General features: G+C 38.6%; 1 protein-coding gene across 3 annotated transcripts in view; it reads right to left on the bottom strand.

Moving 5' to 3' along the window:
- The window catches only part of KIF16B (kinesin family member 16B), a 196,937-nt gene that overhangs the window by 152,034 nt on the left and 23,143 nt on the right, over nucleotides 1–21,760 (bottom strand). For all 3 annotated transcript variants that reach the window (XM_045010687.1, XM_045010689.1, XM_045010688.1), the window contains exons 4-11: nucleotides 17,499–17,615; nucleotides 14,234–14,331; nucleotides 13,127–13,236; nucleotides 12,358–12,500; nucleotides 10,081–10,249; nucleotides 9,782–9,913; nucleotides 5,209–5,384; nucleotides 2,086–2,151 (exon numbers count right to left, since the gene is read on the bottom strand). In XM_045010687.1, the coding sequence (XP_044866622.1) occupies nucleotides 2,086–2,151; nucleotides 5,209–5,384; nucleotides 9,782–9,913; nucleotides 10,081–10,249; nucleotides 12,358–12,500; nucleotides 13,127–13,236; nucleotides 14,234–14,331; nucleotides 17,499–17,615 (1,011 nt within the window). The remainder of the gene's footprint in view (nucleotides 1–2,085; nucleotides 2,152–5,208; nucleotides 5,385–9,781; nucleotides 9,914–10,080; nucleotides 10,250–12,357; nucleotides 12,501–13,126; nucleotides 13,237–14,233; nucleotides 14,332–17,498; nucleotides 17,616–21,760) is intronic.

Genomic DNA, 21,760 nt, shown 5'->3' with positions numbered 1-21,760 from the left:
GGCTCTGGGGTGTGGCTGGAGATGAGTGGTTTGGGGTGCAGGAGGGGGCCCTGGGCTGGGTCAAGGGGTTCAGAGTGTGGAATAAGGCTCCAGGCTGGGGCAGGGAATTAGGGTGTGTGAGGGGGTATGGGCCAGAAATGAGGGGTTCAGCGTGTGGGAGGGGGCTCCAGGTTGGGGTAGAAGGTTGGAGTATGGTAGAGGAGAGGGCTCAGAGGGGGCTCAGGGCTGGGGCAGAGGATTGGGGCACAGGAGCAGGTTCAGGGTGCGGGTGCTTACCTCAGGCAGCTCCCAGGAAGCTGCTGGCATCTCTCTCTAGCTCCTAGGCAGAGGTGCAGCCAGGCGGCTCTGCATGCTGGCCCTGCCTGCAGGCACCACCCCACATCTCTCATTGGCTGTGGTTCCTAGCCAATAGGAGCTGTAGAGCCGGGGTTCGGGGCAGGGGCAGCATGCAGAGCCCCCATGGCCGCTCCTATACTTAGGAGCCAGAGGGAAATGCTGGCAGCTTCCCAGGAGCCGCGTAGAGCTAGGCAGGTACCCTGCCTGCCTCGCTACAGGTGGCCAACTGGACTTTTAACAGCCCAGTCAGCGGTGCTGACCAAAGCCACCAAGGTCCCTTTTCAACCAGGTGTTCCCGTCAAAAACCAGACACCTGGCAACCCTACCTTAAAGATTCTAAGTACTCCCCCCACCCCCATCTGATTAATGCTACCTCTTTTTGTACAGTCTGCTATTGTCTAAATATGATCAACATGACGCAGATAGTAAAGAAGTAAGAAGAGCATTAAATTCTCAGATATGGAAGATATAGGTTCATTAAGTCTAGACTCATATGTTCAGTTATCACTACTGCACATTAAAATAGCTTATACGTTATCTAAATCAGTGGTTCTCAAAGCCAGTCCTCCGCTTGTTCAGGGAAAGCCCCTGGTGGGCCGGGCAGGGCCGGCTCCAGGCACCAGCTTATCAAACAGGTGCTTGGGGCGGCAACTCAGGAGTGGGGCGGCACTTTCAGGGATTCAGCGGCAATTCGGCGGAGGGTCCCTCACTCCTGCTGGGAGCAAAGGACCTCCCGCTGAATTGCCGCAGATCCCAATTGCAATCGTGGCTTTTTTGGGGGGGAGGAGGGGCTGCTTGGGGCGGCAAAACCCCTGGAGCCGGCCCTGGGGCCGGGCCAGTTTATTTACCTGCCGTGTCCACAGGTTCGGCTGATCACAGCTCCCACTGGCTGCAGTTCGCCATTCCAAGGCCAATGGGGGCTGCGGGAAGCAGCGCGAGCTGAGGGATGTGCTGGCCGCCCTTCCCGCAGGCCCCATTGGCCTGCAGGGGCAAACCGCAGCCAGTGGGAGCCACGATTGGCCGAACCTGCAGACGCGGCAGGTAAATAAACCGGCCTGGCCCGCCAGGGGCTTTCCCTGAACAAGCGGCGGACCGGCTTTGAGAACCACTGATCTAAATAACCATTTGCATATGGCTATACCAGATCTGAAGGCAGACCAACATTACTTCCTGAAAATTTGCCCCAGATTCTTAGAACACAGCATGGCAAGTTTAGAAACTAGAAACATGAATTAGTCCAACACTATACCAGCATTTAATTTGCAATTTTCTGTCGGCATTGCAATCTTTTTCTGATTCTCTATATTATAGTCTATTATTATCTTTCTCAAAAAGTTTTAATACACACATTTTTAAGAGAAGAAGAGAAAAGGAGATCTGCCCAGGGAACAATATTTTCTATTATTCAAACATGAGTCAGTTAAATTGATTTCAAGAAAGCATGCAAGAGTATCTATAATGTATTTTCTTCTGTGTTGCACTGTATTTCACATAAACAGTGCAACAAGTAATAAAATTACAAATTCTCATTTTTTATAAAAAGTTCGAATAAAATAAATCTGAGGTTTTTACATCTAGTTGAATTCAAGAAAATGCTGCTTTGTAAAATAAACAAACAGACAAACAAACCACAACATTAAAGTCGGTGTTGATAAGTGTGTATACCAAAAAGTTCCTGAAAATGAGCTGTTACTGCTCCAGCATCCAGATCACATTTATCTCTAAAATAAATATTGAATCATAACTTACTCTTGCTTCATTCTGCTGAAGCTTCTCCTCCATACTTAAAGCTGTTGGAGAATCCAAGAGTGCAATCTAAATTGTAAAACAACTCACATTAGTATATAGTAAAATAAACAGTACAATGGATGGTGGATTAGAAGGTATGAAATATTCTTGTGCAGATATTTCAATAAATTTGTATAGTAAATCATGTTCTAGTCTTTATCTGCAGTGGATGACATTTCATCTTTATCTATATAAAATATTCACATTAGTGGCAATCTTGTCAAAGTATAAATTTGAAGTACAAATCAGTAATTTATAATTTTACACACACACTTTTACTGATTTGTCTACATTCATATTCTGCTGAAGGCACACAATATTTTGACAAATTGGCTCTACAAACATCAATTTTTAAAAAATGCAGTAGATGACAATTTACTATGCACAAGTGTCTATTTAACTATTCCGCTATAAACATTTCTATGTGTATGACATTTGTATTGTAAAAAATATATCTTGTTAATTTGACTGTGGAACATGAAAATTACTAATACTTACAAAAATGTAAGCAGTTTTCTTTGTTATATAAAACATTGACTAGTGTTGGATTTGGGGTAAATAATTATCAATGAGCCATGGTGGCATTTGCAATACAATATTCTGGGAATATAAAGACTGTCCATAGAAGAAATTACACAGGGATTTATATTCTATTGTACACATTTACCACCACCTGCTGTTTTACCAAGCAGCACAAATTCAATTAATTTAGTCTTGCTCGGCATTGTATCCCTCACAGATATTTATAACTTAAGAATTGAAATTCTCTGGAATTCTTCGTAGCATAGCCATATTTATTTTGTGATATCAACTCTTTTACACCTTTGAAAAATGTCAAAGTATTAGATCTTCAAAGCAGTCTAAAATATGTGTACCCAGAGTTTGCAAACTCAAGCTGTATTTCAGAAATAAAAATTGTCAGCTTACCAGCAAAATCACTCAACTTTTCCCCCAGACAAGCACAGGACAAAGCACAGAGTACAACAGAGTAACTTCACCCTCATGGAGGGTTTTCGGTTTTACTATTTACAGTACAGCAGAATCGTACTAATATTTCCTTTAATAATCTGCAAACCTGATATTTTTCACAAAATATGCAGGGGGACCTCATCCCATTTCTCAGCAAATATTTAAGCAGGATACTATGGACAATTAAGTTTTCATTTTGTTGTATTTTACAACAAAGTGCCATACTACACTGACTAGCTTTGATATCTCATACCATAATTAAACTAAATTATTTTTACTTTTTAAATTTATTTTTATAAGTACAATTTTTAATATAGTTTATTCACGCCCTCCAATCATGTTTGTTCAATTACAAAATCTGGTAACCCACACATCGTTTGGGAGTCTCAATTAGCCAGGTTCTACTATAGACCTTTAAACCATATTACTTAATTTCAAGAATCACCATCCTAACGTTAGCTTGTTTTTGTCATCCAGAGACAGATATTCAAGTTAATCCCATTTTACGGCACCCAAGAGAGATAAAAATTAAACAGAACAACAATAAATAGAAACAAAAAATAGAGGGACTGTACTGCTTAGTATTGGATACAGAATTCTCTTGATGCCAACCAGCATTCTATACAATACCTTCCATATGGAATGAAGCACAATTCCAAAGAAGCTGTGCTTCTTTATATATGATCTCTTAATATGCATATTTGACACTCAAAACTTTGCACTGAAGACGACAAGTACTCCTCATCTGAATAGGGGTCCTGGAATGAACACTCCTGTAAACCTTACCTATGGTGTCATCAATCCATATTTACATCTATAATATCCATCTATATTTACAGCATTATTAGACTTAGACTTAGCAGCAGGATGTCTTTGAGGGAATCAAACACCAAAGCATTAGGAAAAATATACATTCATTTAGTAGTACTAAATTTTTGCTGTTATTTAGAGTGACTATTATGTGGACAGAGCTGTAACACCTACAAATTTCTTCAGTGGTTCATTGGTAGCTGGATGAATCACATATTTCAAATCCAGCCTGGATTCTTACAAATTGTCTTTAAGAAGGAAATAAGTTTTGCTCAGTCCAGCAACTGGACAGGTTAAGCAGCATCACATAAATGATAAACAAATTAAAATATAGTTTAACAACTGGCATTTCTTAACCCTTTGAAAAGGGTCACCTTGCCAAAATAGGTGAGAGGTCTGGCAGTATGGGAGCCAATATCAAATACTGTTTTTAGAAACTTTGTGCTTTAGTAAAATTAAAAACCTTCAGTGTTAAAGAAATGTAAAATCTGGAATTCATTTTCTAAATATAACCTGTTTTACCATCTTTAATTAGACTCCCATACTTTTAGTGTCCAAAATATCACTTCCCTAAAACATAACCAGCAACAGACTAATAGCAAGACTAATTAAACAACTATTTTTCAAATAAAATGTACATGTCTTACGTTCTGAACTTTCTGATTGGAAGACTGAGCAAAATGGGCTGACTGTTTCATTTCTTTATTGACTAATCTGTTTGTTGATACCTCCATATAGTACAAAGTGAAAACTACGAATAAAATAATGTTTTTCAATGTTTTTAAGCACACTGTTTGCTCTCTGGAGTACTACATAGTGAAAGACAGTGTGGTTACAAGCTTTCAACTACCCTACCTTTCTCTACAGTATAATATTTACAAGTCTCAACATGAATTTAATCTTATTTACAAAGTATGTGTTCAGATATTTTAGGTATCTTGAATATTCTTGTGCTGGAAAAAAGTGTACAAGGGTATCTTTTCAACCCATCAACCTAGGCATAGCTATTTCTTTACTGTTAATGGGGTGATGCACCTAAATGCCCATATGCTGCAGTGAATACTTACCCACCCACAACATATAATTATGTTCTAATCATATCAAGGCGAGGTTAAAAATTTCACACAAAAGCAGATATCACACTGGCCAATTGGAAGCCAATTCAAAGAAGAAAATTACATTCATTCGTGATGTCAGAGTGCTTGTTTTTTCAGATCAATATAATGAAAAAAGGTAATGATCTCATTAGGATCTAGAATTAGATGCTATTACTCAAAGAAAACTATACATAAATCTAAAACTAACCTGATTCCCTTGAGCGAGCAAGGTTTTTAATCGGGCTATTTCAGCTCTCAGCTCACGAATTAGTTTGACGTTAGGATCCTCATTAACAGTAGGCTTGTTGATGATGTTTTTGGCTCTATTTGCATAGCGAAGCGTACTTAAGGTTTCTCCATAATTGACATCAGCAGGTGAAATAGCTGAGAATTAATTCAGAAATAGTTTAGCCAGCACCAGATGTTTCATTTAATAAAGTTGGTTTGTAATTTAAAATGTCAGATAAGCATCTTGCGGATGGAGAGAAAACAAGGTCAATTATTCAGAGATTTGTAAAAAATCTTGTCATCAACCTGGCTGATTTTTATAAAACTCAGAGGTTCAACTCAATAGTGAGCATACCATGTTCCTTGAATGTATACCCTATATAACAGAGTTCAAACTCAAGAACAGGAGAAAGCAGTACGTTTTTTCTAGGTCTCAATACCATCTTCAAATGAGGAAGTTGATTCAAGCAAACTACAACATTAACTGTCCATTTTTAAAGGAAATTATAGGTATACCTTGACAGAAACTAGACATAAAAAAAGAACAGAGAAGAAGCCACAGCACCCACTTATAAACTTGGTCTTTGGGCTGAGCTGTGGGTGTACGGCAGCACACAGTCCTATCCTTGAACTAACTGCTTCCAAGGCTTATGTGATGCACAAAAGAACTCCAGTAGTGCTTTTCTATGGAGGCAATTTAATGAGAAAGAACTGAATGTGTCAATAAATATTCTTTTCTTCACATATTTTTCTAGTATGGCAGCCATTCATTACTGCTTTTAAAGGCAAATGGACAAGATATTCCCAAGATTTTTAAAAAGTGAATCCTCAAATACAGGTAAAGTAGCAAGGTATGGGACAGATATTCTACAGCGATATCTAACATCATAGCACAGGAGAAGATGACACTACTCGGAGACGAGATAGGATACTGACTTTTACTAAAAAGATGTTTAACGTCTTTATAAGGCTGAACAGGAGAATAGCAGAATGAGACCACGTGAGCTCTGAGAAGCTAACTAAACAATCATCAGTAGAAGAATGTGGTATTTTCCCCTTGCCTCATTCTGTGTTTATGGGCTTTTCCCTTGTCAGTGGTTCACAAATTTGGGGATGGTGGGGGATCGAATATATTTCCCTCAGCTCTTGCCCTGTATCCCTTTATGCTACACACTGCCATAGCTGTTATCATTACTCCTTTATTGTACTCATTCCTGTGATTGAATGTAAGGGTACAATCTCCACTTTTACAAAATTATGATAAATTTTGTGCAGAATACAAACTGAAAACTCATAATTTGCTGATCAGTATTGTCCTGGTAAAAATATGTGGCAACATTATATGTAAAGTTATAAGATTCTATTGTATGATGTTACTAAGGCATATTCCAAATGTGGAAAAGCAGCCCAGCCCAGTTCCTCAGAGACAGAAAGGCAAACTGATGGCTCAGTCAGATGTCAAGAACTTCAAATGGACTATCATCTGGTTAAGCGGTTATTCTTTGTGAGTGAGAAATTTACATCGTGGCAGACAGACTTGCTGTCACCTGAACCCCAGCTGGAGATGATTCTTGAAGAGGAGGGAAAGATATAAAAACAAGGAACGGAGGCCCCAGATCACAGCATCAACATTTGAAAGACAAAAAGGAGCATCACTGAACTGAGGGACTGGTCCTGGCTGAAGGAATCCAGTCAGACTGTTGTAAGCATATGGTGAGAGAAAACTTTTGCTTTAAATTCACTTAGCTTGTTAGGTTAGGTATTAAATCATGTTTTACCTTTTATTTCTTTGTAACCAAATTTGACTTTTATGCCCCATTACATCTCATCACTTAAATTCTATCTTGTTTTATTTTATCTAAACCAGTGTGTTTTAACTGACATGTTTGGAAACCTCCATTTGATATAACAGGGTTTGTGCATATTATTTTTTATTCATGAAATGACAGACTTTCTATGAGCTTGTATTGTGCAGGAAGGCAATACAAGACGCACATTTCTGGGGACTAGTCTGGAGCTGAGAATTTCCTGGTGTCACCCTGTAATATAATTCAGGAGTGACTGGCTGGAAGCACTTATATAACTGAGCTGGGAGTGATTTTGCATGCTAGAGGCTGTGTGTAAAACAGACCAGGAATGGTTATTCTCACAGCAAAGCAGTGTAAAAGGCACCCCAATTGGAGGACACAGCTGTTCAACCATCCAGATTGTATCCTGGGAAATGTCACAATTCCCTTATGGAAAAATCCTTTATAGTATTTAATAGGGAAAGAGGATTCCAATTATTTTGTATTTGTTTCTAGTGGTGCCCATTAAGTGTTAGGTACTTTTAACATGTATGATTCTCAAAAGCCAGATATCTGGTACCAGGCTCAGTTAACTGGACCTAAAAAACCTCTCCCATCTGTAGTATGAGGTGGCCTTCCTGATCTTTGCAAGTTTGGTTAAAGAAGAGGCAGACTAAACACATTTGGGCTGTGTAACTTTCTTACAGGCACCAAACTTAGGTGTTGGTAACAGACCATCACATTACAAGCACTGGGCTCTCAAATGCTTCCACCATGTTGTAGGTCAGACACTGGGGAAGAGGGGGCGCGGAGGGGGAAGAGAGAGAGAGAGAGAGAGAGAGAGAGAGAGAGAGAGATGAACTACAAGGGAGAGGAGGAAAGTGAGCCTAGCAGGAATGACATTCAGAGAAGGGGAAGCAGCCCAAAGAGCGCAGTGTCCCGGATGATGCCCATAATGGCATGGACTCTGAAAACTTGTTTTTAAACAAAAGAAAAAACTGATTGTTTAGATAATTTAAAAAAAAAACTTCAAACAGCTAAAAATACTCAAAGGAAGAAACAAGCAGACTGTTCAGAAATGACTAAATGGAGGCGGAGGCCACAGCTCCTGTTTATACTCCTAAAAGACAGCACGTGGGGAGGGAGTGGCAGAGATTTCTAAAAGATTTCAAGATCATGCACTAGAAGCACTTATCCTGGGAGTGCTAGTCTACTAGGTAGTTTTCACTGAAGAACCAGAACTTTATCTGTAACCTTTCAGATGCTTCCTCTAGCACCAGAAGAACCCATTGAGTTACACTACACTTGCATAAGCAAAGGACAAGTGAGAACCCCAATTAAAGTAATTGTTCATAGTCCTTCACCCTTCAGTTCTGCTACACAAAACAAACAACATACACAGCCCAATCTCACAGCGGTTTTATTTCTTTATAATCTTGTTTGGAAACATACTTGACATTTCAACGGGCTGATGAACTGTGGAATAAGCGAGATCATGGCACATCTGCCGTGTGATGTAGAGATAAATATTTGTTGAGTGAAAAGAGCCATTATTGAACTTTTTGTTTAAACTGTAAAAAAGTTCTCAGAAGAGCAGCTTATAAATAATGAAGCTTAACACAACAGATTAAAGTGCTGTTAATTCAGAAGAGTAACTATGTAGAAATGGCACATTCTTACTTAACAGATCTGACTCCTGTGTGTATTCGGAGTCAAATGTGACCACATTATTCTTTATTACTATTTTCTCCTATAATACAGTTACAGTAAAGTAAGCTAGCTCACACACATCAACAAAATTATTGGGTATATTCACATTGCTGGATCTTTATTACTGGTGATGATACACAAGCCAGAAGGAGGGAGAAAAGTCTTGACTTTTAGATCACAGATTGAGGGTGCCCGGTGTGAGAGAAGTTAGAACACACACAAGTAAACTGAGTTGTCTCGGAGGCAAATGAATCACAACATAATAGGGATGTTTGATTCCAGGCTTAATTGATCAGATTAGCTAAACAGTACAGATTTAGAAAATAAAATTTCTAAAGAAGGAACAAAAAGTCCTGGTACAGATTTTCAAAGTGGTGGTCGTAATTATGCACATACATTTGTGCACACCCTATTTTTGCATAAAGTGCTCAGTGAATGCACATAAACTAGGTATTTGGCATACAGGATCAGTTAGACACAGCTAGTGATATGCACATGCAAACACCTGATTTGCACATAGAAATATCTGCAATTATTCATGTCTACCTGAAAATGTGGTTGCATATACACCTCTACCTCGACCCGATATAACATGAATTTGAATATAACGCAGTAAAGCAGTGCCCCCCCCCCGGCTGCGCACTCCGGTGGATCAAAGTTCGATATAATGTGGTTTCACCTATAATGCGGTAAGTTTTTTTGGTTCCCGAGGACATCGTTATATTGGGGTAGAAGTGTATTCAGTAATAAAATAGCTTTTGCATTTTTTTTCCATTTTAAGCATACAAATATTTATGTCCTCATTCCACTGCTAGGTACCCATGCTACAATTATTTTTTTTAAAAAGGACAACAGTGTTTATATCATACTTTATGAAGAAGAGAACAGTTAACGAAAGGGTATGGACTGTATTAGAAAGCTGTGCTCTGAAAAGTAATCATTAATTTAACAAGGTGTTAATAACACCATTTCTTAATGAGGCATTTGGAATCAAATTATTTACAGCTAATTTGTATAAAGTGTTGAGAATGAAGAAAAGTAATTTAAAACACTTACTGGCAATCATTATCGTTTTAGAGTTTCCTCCTAGGCTATCTTTCAAAAGCCAAGTCAACACAGAGTCCCTGTAAGGCACAAATACTTGCTTCTTCTTTGCAAGAGGATTTGTTGCATCCTGAGATAAATCAGCTGTGAGAGGGGAAAAAAGCAATTCTGTATATTGATTACTTTTTTAAAGAAATTAAAACCATGGAGCTATTACCATTCCAGTGGATTCAACACAAACCAACTGCAAAAACAGATATATAATACTAATGCAGAAAGAGGACTGAGCATGAAAGAAAATAGAGACGTACCTAAGGCAGAAATGACATTTCCCAGAGTAACTAGAGATTTGTTAATATTCCCTCCTTCCTTTAATCTAACCCCTGTAGCACCAGTGGCATCTGCTCTCTCACTTCCAGCAAGATCTACCAAATGGATCTTGCTAACAGTCTCACAAGGCATTTCAGCATCAAATTTAGCCTAAAGAAAAATACAAAAAGAAAACAGAAAATAATGGGTTAAGCTACAAAGTTCTGGAATCTTACTGAATTCAGTTTGTATCTCCCATGTCATGTTTTAAGATTACATTAATTTGTCAGTAGTAGAGCTTTAGAAGTCAGATATACTAGAGGTACCAAAGGAGTTCCGTTCACAAGCAGCTGCATAATACCCATTTAACTGATTTTCATAAGTAATATTCCAAGCTATTTACATATATACACCACCACAAATGTCTTAAAATGTATTGATATTTTAAAGAAGTACAATAAACTCACCTGTTAAATCTGTATTAAATTTTTGGCTAACAATCAGTGTTGCACTTTTTACATACACATACAACCTTTTCACTCAGGTTTCCCCATCGTACTTTTATAGTGTCTTTGAACAATACGTTGATACCATTTGTTGGCTTGCCTCCCACCCTTCTCTAAAAGTTGTAAGCTGAGTAATTCACTGTTCCCAAAATACACAACTTTTTGCAACATGCTATGGAAAAAATGAAACTGTGCAACCATGCCAAATTCTACCTTCCTTCCATCCTCCCTCCATAAAACTCTCCATAGACCTACTATCCCCACAAAATTACAAAAAAAAAGTAAACTCCCTTTTCTAAGGTTGACTGCTACTGGGAATTGGAGTGGAAAACAAATACCTAGAAGAATGGATTTGGTCACCCCATTAGTCCAGAGATGAATGAGATGAATATACATTCCAAGTTAGGACTCTAGTAGCCAGAAGAGGAACAGGAGTGAGAGCCAACTGGCAAGAGGAACAGTTAATGGGAGACCAGTTTGGGCCATGGGACTGTATTTCAGGAGTGTCTGGCCAACATTAAAGCATAAAAGGCAGTCACTACTTTTATGCAAATCACACATAATTTTCAATATTTTTCCCCTGTATTGTTGGGATTCTATGGCAACATAAAGGACTATGCTTTACTTATTCACTGAGTTTTAGCTAGCTTGAGTTTCAGTCAATTATCTCCCAGAATGGTGCATCTGAGAAATGTTGTTTTAAGAATTACTAGGCACTGTAATGTACAATGTCTTACTACAGTCACTGAGAAGTTCATCATACCACACTTAACTCTAACAAAAACATACCCTTCCCTTTCTCTGCTGCAGAAGACAAATACCACCCACCTGCCTCAACAGGTGAGGGAAATTGATGGGGCTGGTGGTAAAGAGGGTCAGCCCTAGCATTGAGGGAGGGAGACACTCACTGAAGGACACCAAGTAGCTTCTCCCCACCTGGGAGTCTCTAACACCCATTGGCCAGTTGTAGGGGAGAGGTGCCGACTGGGTCACAGCCCCAGCTCTGGGGATTTAACGTGGAGCCCGCGCCATCTGGAGCCTCCTTCAGCTCCATTCCAGCAGCTCCACCCCATATCCACCCTGAACTAAGAATAGGAATTCAGTCTGCCAGATGCTGCAGTTCTAGTCGATTGCCTTGGGGATCAGGAAGGAATTTTTCTCCCAGAGAGCCAACTGGCAAAAGCCTGGGGAGTTTTTCACTTTCCTCACACCTCCTTCAAACCACAAGTGACAGTAGGAATACACTTAGTACCTAACTGAGGTACCTGGCTGAGCTGTTAATTCAGATCAGCCTGGGTTTTCAGTGCAGCTGAAAGGATAAAATGAACATTTCCCAGAGGTAAAAGACCTGGGATTTTGCTGATGGGCCTTGGGTTCATGGGACAGGGTAAGGCCGAAGTCCCCACCTTTCTGCACCTTTTGTCCCCTTCATGGTGAGCGGTGGTGGCAGGCCTCGGACCGAGCTGAGTGCTAGGGGACAGTATAGGGAAAGGGTTACGTGGTAAGAGCCCTTGTACCCTTCCCACTTAAATGCCTGGTATAGGCAAGTAAGGGTGATAGGCGGATAACACCCCTCCCCTGTGTTTAAGCTTAATAAAAGTTGCAGCCTGCCACTTAAGGACAGACACTTGGATGGAGTTTGTTTCGTCACTGTGTTTGCATCAATAGAAGTAACTGGGTCTCCCACGTTGCTGATTTAACAGTTACATGTTTCAATTAGCAAACAGAAGTTATTACATGCAAATATTTAAAGACAATGCAATTTTTTTTTACCTGAGTGAAGTTGATTGTGAAAATGGCATGAGACCTGCTGCTAACGTCATTCATTCCAGTTGCAGCAGTGGTTCGATTTATGTTCCCTGCTTCCATAAGTTCCTCTACATCGCTGTAATTTTGTACTAAATGTTTGGACAAATCTGAACAGAAGCAAAAATGATTATAAATTAAAACAAGTATACTTATGAAGGTACTGTGAACTGATTGAGATTCAAGTTCACCTCAGTACAATGCAGCAGTGCTGAAATAACACAGAAAGCGTTAATAGTCAGATTTCCTTTATTTCTTTTAAATAGTGTAATGAGACATTGTGTGAAGAATACTTCTTCAGACTATTATTATACAATTTACAGTAGAATAGTTTATAAGACTGCATACTTCTCTTTGAAGCATATAGTATATGTCTAACCTCTCAAGGGAAAAGAACCTGCATTGGCAGAGTGGTAGACTAAGATAGTTAGAGTCTAACAGATCCTTTCCAGTTCAAACATCCATGATTTATAAGTTAGCCCTCAATGCTGATTTGAAATCAATTAGCAGAGCTTCACTTCAGTAAAAAAGTGGTGTACTTTAGAAGAGATTGGAAATGAGAACTGTACAAAATAAAAAAGGCTGTTCCCAATAATGCTTTTACATTGATGATGAAATATATTCTTTCACCTTCATCTTCATTTGCATTTACAATTTAAAAACAAAAAACAGGGATATACACTTAAACATAAACCTGAAAATATTCATTAAGCAGAAAGCAATGAAGTGATTTTACCCTCAACGTAAGGCCCTTCTTTCGGATGCTCTCGTATTCTTAAATTATAAGTTTTTGATGATTTCCGCCTAAGCAGATCTCTCACACGTTCATTATATATTTCCAGATAACTGAAACAAAAATATTTGAATTCAGAAAAATATTGAATGATACAAGATTTTAAAAAGCAAAATTACTGGCAAGAGCTCATTCCGATGGCAGAATTGAGCCTCAATCCTGCAAGTTTACATAGGAGTGACTTCACCCACGCAAGTCCAGTTGACTATTCAGTCACTCCTGCATGTAGGCATTCTGCAGGACAGATCCTAGTTTGTAACTTTTTCACCAAGTTATGATACCATTCACAATATAAGCTCTATGGTAACAGAACTGCTAAAGATCACATTATGATGTAAACATCTCCATGTGTTTCCTGTAATATGCTTCCTAACCCAATACCACTGAGAACTAGTATATCTTGATGCAAATCCTATTACTACCAATAGTTGTAGCAACAGAAAATAAAGTAAGCTGTTAAACTTCTTTCCTTTTTATACTTTGGACATTAGAAAATGGTCTAGTAAAAAAGGTTAAAAACTTGTTTTCATCATGATCAAGTGATAACAGGATGTAGAAAAATCTAATATTTTTCATAATTATTACTCTTGCTGCTTACAAAAAAGCCAAAAAACCCGCAGAATTAAAGTATTTTAAAATTATTACAAATGGCGCATGCAGCAACAGCTGAAGTTAAGGTTGTTTAACTGTTTCCATTCTCAAGAGCTATTTCAACTGACTATAAATCATGTCAAACTTTCACCATCTGAGATGAAGTTTCCCAGGTTTGGTCTCTGTCTGCAGTGAAATTTCTGAATGCAAGGGAAAGGATTAGTGAAGGTTGCTTTATAAAAGCATGAACATTTTCAATACTAAAAAGTGTGGGAGGCCCAGCAGAGAAGTACTGAAAACATTTTACCAGAGCTTTCCACAAAAATCCATTTTCAAGCTGAGAAGGAGTAGTTTCATCCCTAAAACCACATTGTACAAAAAGATACTAACATGAAAACAAGGAGTTTATAACAGAGTAGGTTCATTCCCAGCAATCTTTGTAACATACACAAAACCTACCTGACTTCTGTTCGAAAGGATGCTTCATTCCATCTTGTTTTCTCATTTATTCTGCTGAATAATCCTTCACAAATTCTAGGTATTAAACCAGCATCACCCTGCAACAACAATTTTTATTTTCTACATTGCTACATGTATGCACTGTATATTTTTAAAACAGAAGAAATCACTAGTTGAAATTGACAATACCCAGAGTCATTGTGCCAGATATACAGCAGGGAATTATTAGCAAATATTCTTAATATCACATTTAACAGACATGGCAACTTGGAGGTTAAGCAGTTTGTGATTCAGATCCTAGCACTGGCCCTTAGTTCTGGGTTAGATTTTATCCTGTGCCCTACACATTTGGTCTATACAAATCTCACCTACTTAAAGCAGAGAAAGAATCCAGTTCTCCAGGACAACATTTAACTGCCTTAACCATGAGACCATCCTTTCTCTCCCCAAAACCTTTTGCCTCATTCACTACACACCTTCCGACACCTGCAACAAAAGCAGGGGTCCTACAGATAACCACCTCATGCACTAAATAACCCTGATCCAGCCCCAGAGCAAATCCATCTTCCGCACTGCGTGAGGCAGAGGTCCTGCGGAAAATTTAGCATGCAATAGCGTAATTAAAAACTATCATAATATATATGCACCGGGGGGGGGAGGCAAATTAAGGCAATTTTAATTCTTGCATTTCCCTATTTCTGAGTACTTTATTTTGCAACCTTAATATTCTTTTTGCACGGTTGTTTGTGTGTAATTTCCTAGGTTTCTGAAAACTGAAAAACAAAATTTGAACAACATGGAAACATATTAACACCTGCTGATGGGGAAAAATATAAAAGCGAGACAAAGACATAAAAGCCCGCCAAAAATATAATATTAATTTTAATGAAATATATGGGCAAAAATATTAACACCTTTGTTTCATATATTCCAGCACACCCGTGTGGTTTATCAGCACAAACCTCTGCCACTTGAGCGAACAGAGTAACTAATAACAGTAGTAGGTTGTTATCTTCTATGTGGACCAACCACTAGGAGGCAGCTGAGACACATCCCCCAGGGGTTTCACAGACATTTATTGGCAGCAGAGGAATGTTGAGACACCAGAATCTTGAGTTCACTTCCAAGTACTGGAGGGGAATGTGCTCAAGTGCAGTGGTGCCCACACACTTTTTGATGCCGTGACCCCCTTTTGGCTCACCTCTGTTAACACAAGCCCCAGGATAAGCAAGGCCACCCTGCCCAGGGTGGCCTCAAAATTCTCTCTCATGGTATGGCCCCGGAAGCCTGATTCTGCCTCTGCCAGGGAGGAAGGAGGCCAGGTTCTTCCCAGACAGAGCCAGGTATGCACGGTGCATCTGGATGAGGGTACCATACAGTGCCACTCAGGTTTGGGCCATCCAACCCTCCATAGATTTTCAACATCTCACAACCCCTCTGGCGATTGCGACCCACATTTTGGGAACCACTGTTCTAATTTTAACAGCTGAACAGTTTTAGCAAAAAAAATTGTGTATATGTATACGTATATAAAATGATCCTGAAATAGACACCCAGCATGGAATATCTCAGTCCAAGACAATTAAAGTTTGGCATACTGAAAACACAGTCTTAATAGATAGGAAATGTTGGATAAACTTAACTACAGGCCCCAGATATAAGAAGCATGTGCTTGCACCTTTCCTTTATTTTATATTTCTGTTTAATTTAGCCATCCATTTTAAGTTGGGGGTTTTTGGTGGTTTTGTCAGTAATACAGTTGCATATTTCTTATTAAAATTAATTAAAAGTGAACAGAAATCTAAAAAAAGCAGGTATCTAAAACCAATTATGATTACACACTAGTGAAGTCTTCATCTGGGGACCCATTCTGCTAATGAATATACTGTTACTAGAATATTATCAGCGCCACTTATAGAGTTTGGCAATCAATGCATATTTGCTAATGGCACTGTAAGCTCTAGGAGAGTGAAGAGTCCCTTGACTAGAATTTTAGTATTAGTACTTTAAGGAATAGCAAAAAAAAGGAAATTATTTACTTGTAACTTGAATTTTGTCTATTATAGGAAAAGTCTTGGGTCAAATGTTTTATACAAGTGATTCTGTGAGCCAACTGCCATTGTCTATGAATTGATATAATCTTATACATACAGCCAAAGTAGAATAACTATGGCACACAGCGAGAAGAATCAATGTAGACCTCTATTTCTGAGTTGGGTCAAACAAACATTGCTACGTATATCATAACAAAATCTCTTGAGGATAATGTCGACTAGATTTACTCATGAAGTCTCACAATATGCATGTTACTTAGCACACCATTTTCAGCAATTTATATCTTTCATTCATAAAATTTTCTCTGGCCCTAACATTCTATTATGCTTATTCACCACACGGAAAAAACTTCCTAACATTATACATGGTTACTTATTCTGCGTGTATAGTAATATGTAAAAGACAGAGCCAAATTCACACTTGCCAGCTCAGGGAGGTGAAATTAGTGACACAATTACAGCTCAATAATGATTTAACTGGCAGAGGGCAAGTGGCAGCCTTCCCAGCTTAAATTCTGATGGGAGTGGGTGGTTATTATTTTAGCTAAGGATTACCAGAGAGCCCAGCTAACAGAGGATGCTTCTGGGATGCACTTAATCAGCATGCCATTGCCTGCACTGCTCAAAAGTTTCCTCAGCCCTTCCCCTTTTAAGCAAGCATCCCCCCTCAATGGAGTCAATTGTGAGCAACTCTACTCCTGTCAGAATGCCCCTCCAGTTGGGCTTTCCTTTGCTAGGGGTCCTGTGCCAGAGTTAGCCAGAACTTTAATCCTTAAAACGAAAGTCTGCATAATATTATTTTGAAGTTTTATTTATTTTCCAAATAGGAATCAAACAGCCATCTTGATTTTTGTTCCCCCGCTCAGAACCAGGCAGATTCTTTCAGAAATTGCCAAGCATACATACTCTCAAAATCATGGCCTCTTTAAGGTGTCGCAAGTTGAGTACCCAAAAATCACTAGTCACTTTTGAAGATTTTTGTTCTGATCCGTGCATGACAAATAGCTTATTATTAGATGTAACAGCAAGACAAAAATATTTTTCCTGATTTAAAATTTCTCCCACATAACTATAAGGAACTTTGAAGACTTCCACGTAACTAGTAAAAGTTAGATATAAAAAGGAAATAATGTGCAGACAAGGTAGAGAACGATAGTTCCAAGAGGAATCCAACTGCATAATAAAACTGAAGTCTGCAAAACATGACATACAGCATTTCCCATCATAGTGTAGGACTTCCCAGATCCAGTCTGTCCATACGCAAAAATACAAGCATTATAGCCTTCAAAAGCAGATGCAAGGACATCTGTGCCAAGATTTTTGAAAACCTAAAAACAAAAACAAAACAAAAAGAAGGCTTTGTAAGAGACTGAACAGTTAAAAAAATCATTATATCTGCAGTAGTTTTAATTATAGTTTAATGTATTCAACATAGCATTGCAAATACAACAAAACATCAGAGATATACTAACACACACAAGCTATCGGTTTGGACCAGTGATATTTGCTTTAGAGAATTAGCTAGGAAGTGTTTTGATTAAATGCAGAATGTTACTAGTATATTTCGTTTACAGCAGTGCCAAAGTATTCTTTTCACTTTCTCTGTCAAACCTAGATCTTCCCCTATTTTTTTTAATCTAAGGCACTAATGACCATCTTTCTGCTATTGTTAATAGTTACTTTACACCTTTAATATTTTCCCCAATGCTACAGAATTTGAAAGTGTCTATTCCCATCTTAAAAAGAAACCCCTTCCCTGATCCTGAAACTATGAGTGGCCTTTTTTCAGCCAAGTGTAGGCAAGTGGCCTTTTTCCTCTCACCAATCACCTCTTGCATAATAGAACTTTTGAGTTCAAATTCTGTTTCCTTCTGGTCAAAGCACAGAACATGTCTTCTTTATAGTAATTACCTTCTTTCCTCAGATCGCCCCTTCTCCTTCTGCCCTCAAATTTAATCAAATCTGACACTGTAGAGCACTCCATCCTCCTGGATCATCTACATAGCCATTAAGGTGTGCCTGGTTCCTTTCTGTTGTGGTGGGGTTGGATGGCTCCATGCCCCATTACCCCTTAAAGAGGACAAACCACCCTGTTATACTGTGCCACTCTCAACAAGCTCACGTATCAGGATTTGGGGACCTCTGTCTTAGATAATCATACACACAATTCTCTCACGCTCTCCCTGTTATTTGAAGAGAGTGTCTCCCATTTAATCCCATTCTGATGGTACCTTTCTTGAAACCATCATCATCCATACCTACATTTCATGTTGTTTTGATTGCCGCTCAACCATCTCTAGACTCTAGCGTTTGAAGACAGCCACTATCCAGCTTCCCAAATGTTCAAAAAAGTGAAGCTGTATTATCACCAAATAATTCCACTGACATCTCATTCATGTCAAAATCCAGTTCAATATTTGCCTCATTCTTAGTAATCCCTCGATGGGTATGCTCAAACCTGCCTCATGGAGTTGTGTCTCATTATTCCTATACAGAGCTGTAACTAGATATTTTAGCATCTAGGGCAAGCAAGCATATTTTCACCCCCTGCTGATTTTTATTAGGCATTTCTTCACCCGATTTTACCACCCCCGTGGCTTTACAGCTGTCCCACTCATCCCGCCCTTGTTATAGCCCCATTCCTATCCCTAATTCCTCCACTAATCTAGTACTAGTCTCTTCTTTCTCACTATACAATCTGGCTACTCTAGGGGAACAAGAACATCTTTATACAACATAAAATTGTATTATGCTACATGACTTTAAAATTTATTCAGGTTAAAGTAAATCAACGATGTTTAGACAGAAGCAACCAGAGATTACCATTTTCTGAATTATTGCCCAGTGCATCAACTTGAACAGAACATACTGTTAGCACTAGGACTGAATCGCTAGGGCATTCTGTTAGTGGTTTCAAAAGGCCGGTACAACTGACCCAAAAAAAAAAAATCTATCTTCATTCTTGTTGCACAGATATACAGCTAAAGATCAGCAGGTAAAATCTCTAGTCTAATTTCTGAGTCACTGTAGCACAACTCATGTCCACAAGAGGGGATTGATGGGACATGTAAAGCTAGATACAGTTTCATTTATCACTCAGCTATGTGTACATGGCAAAAGTTGAATGATAATGGACCAAACATGCTAGTAATTCAAGTATCCAGCAGTAATGCAAGTATCCATTGTGCTCCACAGTGAGCTGGACATGAATTAGGCAGGAAGGTTTCTGCAGTACCCTGGTGTAGTCAACTGGAAATTCTGTAGCAGCTTGAGGCAAGTTAAAATATGAATGTTTTCAATTATATATGAAAGTGAGTAATACAAGGAAGACAGCCTGTCTTGCATTTATTTTTGAAGTTGAAGTTAATTTATTTGAAGATGGCCTTCTGTTCTCCACGTGCCACAGGACTTTTTATTTAACACAAATGCATGATAGACAATGGAGGTTTTGATAGCTTGGCAGAGAACTGTTGGGATTTTTGGTACCCAAGAAGATCTGGGAGGCAGTTTGGGATTGTGGGATATGCACTTAAATTGGGTATGTCTGTTGTAAAGATCAATAGCGAATGCTGACATTTAAGAAAGTCGTTTTTAGATTTCACAGTTAACATCCTATTGATATGAATGGTACAGTTCACTCTTCTAGGAGCTATTGTTTCAGGCTGCTGCAGCCTCAGGTCTTTCCTCACTGGCATTTTTTTCCTCCACAAGCAGTGCACCTTGTATAGGAATCCTCCACAGGTGTCAAAGTGACTTGTACCAATGCACTTTGCTCTAGTTTGAAACAGGGGCAAAACCTTAAAATGTTAAATCTATCCCTATTCAGCAAAGCACTTACGCACATGCTCAACTTTAAAAGCACATGCTTAAGCATCATTGGGACTTAACACATGCTTAAGCACCCTTTCTGAATAGGAATACTTTCCAGGACTGGGACCTCAATGTTTGAGTTTGGGATTTTTATGAATGTTTTCAGTTATAGTCTTTTCCTTCACTTAGTATCTTTAACTATCTTAATTTTTGTTTTTCAAAGTATACATGCACAGAAACAAAACCTACAAAATTCAGAAAACTAAGAAAACAGTGGCAACTACTGCAATGGAAAAATTTTGAATTGCCAAGAATTAATGACTTCTTTAGTTAAACATGTAATCAAGTGTTTGAATTAAATTGTAGATTAATTTATTATTTAAACTATAAAAATGAATAAGGAACTTTTAACAATGGGATCTACTAGTTTGTATTAAATGGTTAAAGAGAAAACCAGGAGTGGAAATTCCCTGTCAAATAGCCATATTGGTTAGCATTGCCAATAAAAATAGTCTGTTATACTAATGCACCTTAATCTTGGCCTGAACTACCATTTTTCTACTTTAGGAAGTTATTGTAGTCTTCCTGTTGGTTTTAACCGCCATGTCTTCAGGGATCAGGCTCATCAGTATCACTTAATTCTAGACCACCAATATCACCACATTCACAACTGCAATGTATCTTCAATGGTATCCATAAATTCAGCAGGAATTTCCATTATTTAAGTATACTGAAAACTCTCTCATATAACAGGAGAGGAGCAATTGCCCTAACATGTTGGTACAGGATCAAAAGAGGAAAGTGCCGATATTGAAAAACATTTGAATTGTGTCAGATAAATTAATTTGGGTCTGGAAGGGAACTAGGAAGGTCATAAGCATCAAAGGTCCTGCAAAAAGCACGTATGACATATTTCAAAGTTAGTAGAATACCAATGTGCACTTACATTTGTGTGCCTAAATTAGGTGAAAATATGTAGTGTGCATGCAATTACACAAGCCTGTCTTCAGAAAAACTGTCTCCATATGTTTAGACTTGAATGGAGGAGACAGTCACCAGATCTACATATCAGAGGGGTAGCCGTGTTAGTCTGGTTCTGTAGAAGCAGCAAAGAATCCTGTGGCACCTTATAGACTAACAGACGTTTTGCAGCATGAGCTTTCGTGGGTGAATACCCACTTCTTGCATCTGAAGAAGTGGGTATTCACCCACGAAAGCTCATGCTGCAAAACGTCTGTTAGTCTATAAGGTGCCACAGGATTCTTTGCTGCTTCTACAGATCTACATAATTATGGATGACAGATGTGCGGTCTTGTGGGTGAGAGAAGAAAGATAATTTAGAGGGCAAAGTCTACAACTCTACATTAGAAAGCTGGCATGTAATACTCTGAGGAGAAGTATCAAGAACCTATTTCAAGCAAGTTCTCAAATCCTTAATAAATCTTTAGTTCAAACAGGATTTTACCTGGAAAAACAGAATGTTTGTGTCTTTTTGAATTAAGCAGATGTATTTGGTGTTCAGAAGGTGATTTTTAAGTTTTTAGGTGACAAATATAGGCAGCACAGTAATAGCTTTACTGAGGATTTCACTAACCTGACCTAACAAAATAAGTCAGACAAGAGAACCAGACAATGGACATTCCTTCTGTACCGCGAGAAAACA

The sequence above is a fragment of the Mauremys mutica genome, chromosome 3, assembly GCF_020497125.1.
Source record: "Mauremys mutica isolate MM-2020 ecotype Southern chromosome 3, ASM2049712v1, whole genome shotgun sequence".
In the NCBI taxonomy this organism is placed as follows: domain Eukaryota; kingdom Metazoa; phylum Chordata; order Testudines; family Geoemydidae; genus Mauremys; species Mauremys mutica.
Note: the sequence above shows the minus strand (reverse complement) of the source record. Positions and strands in the feature narration are given on the sequence as shown.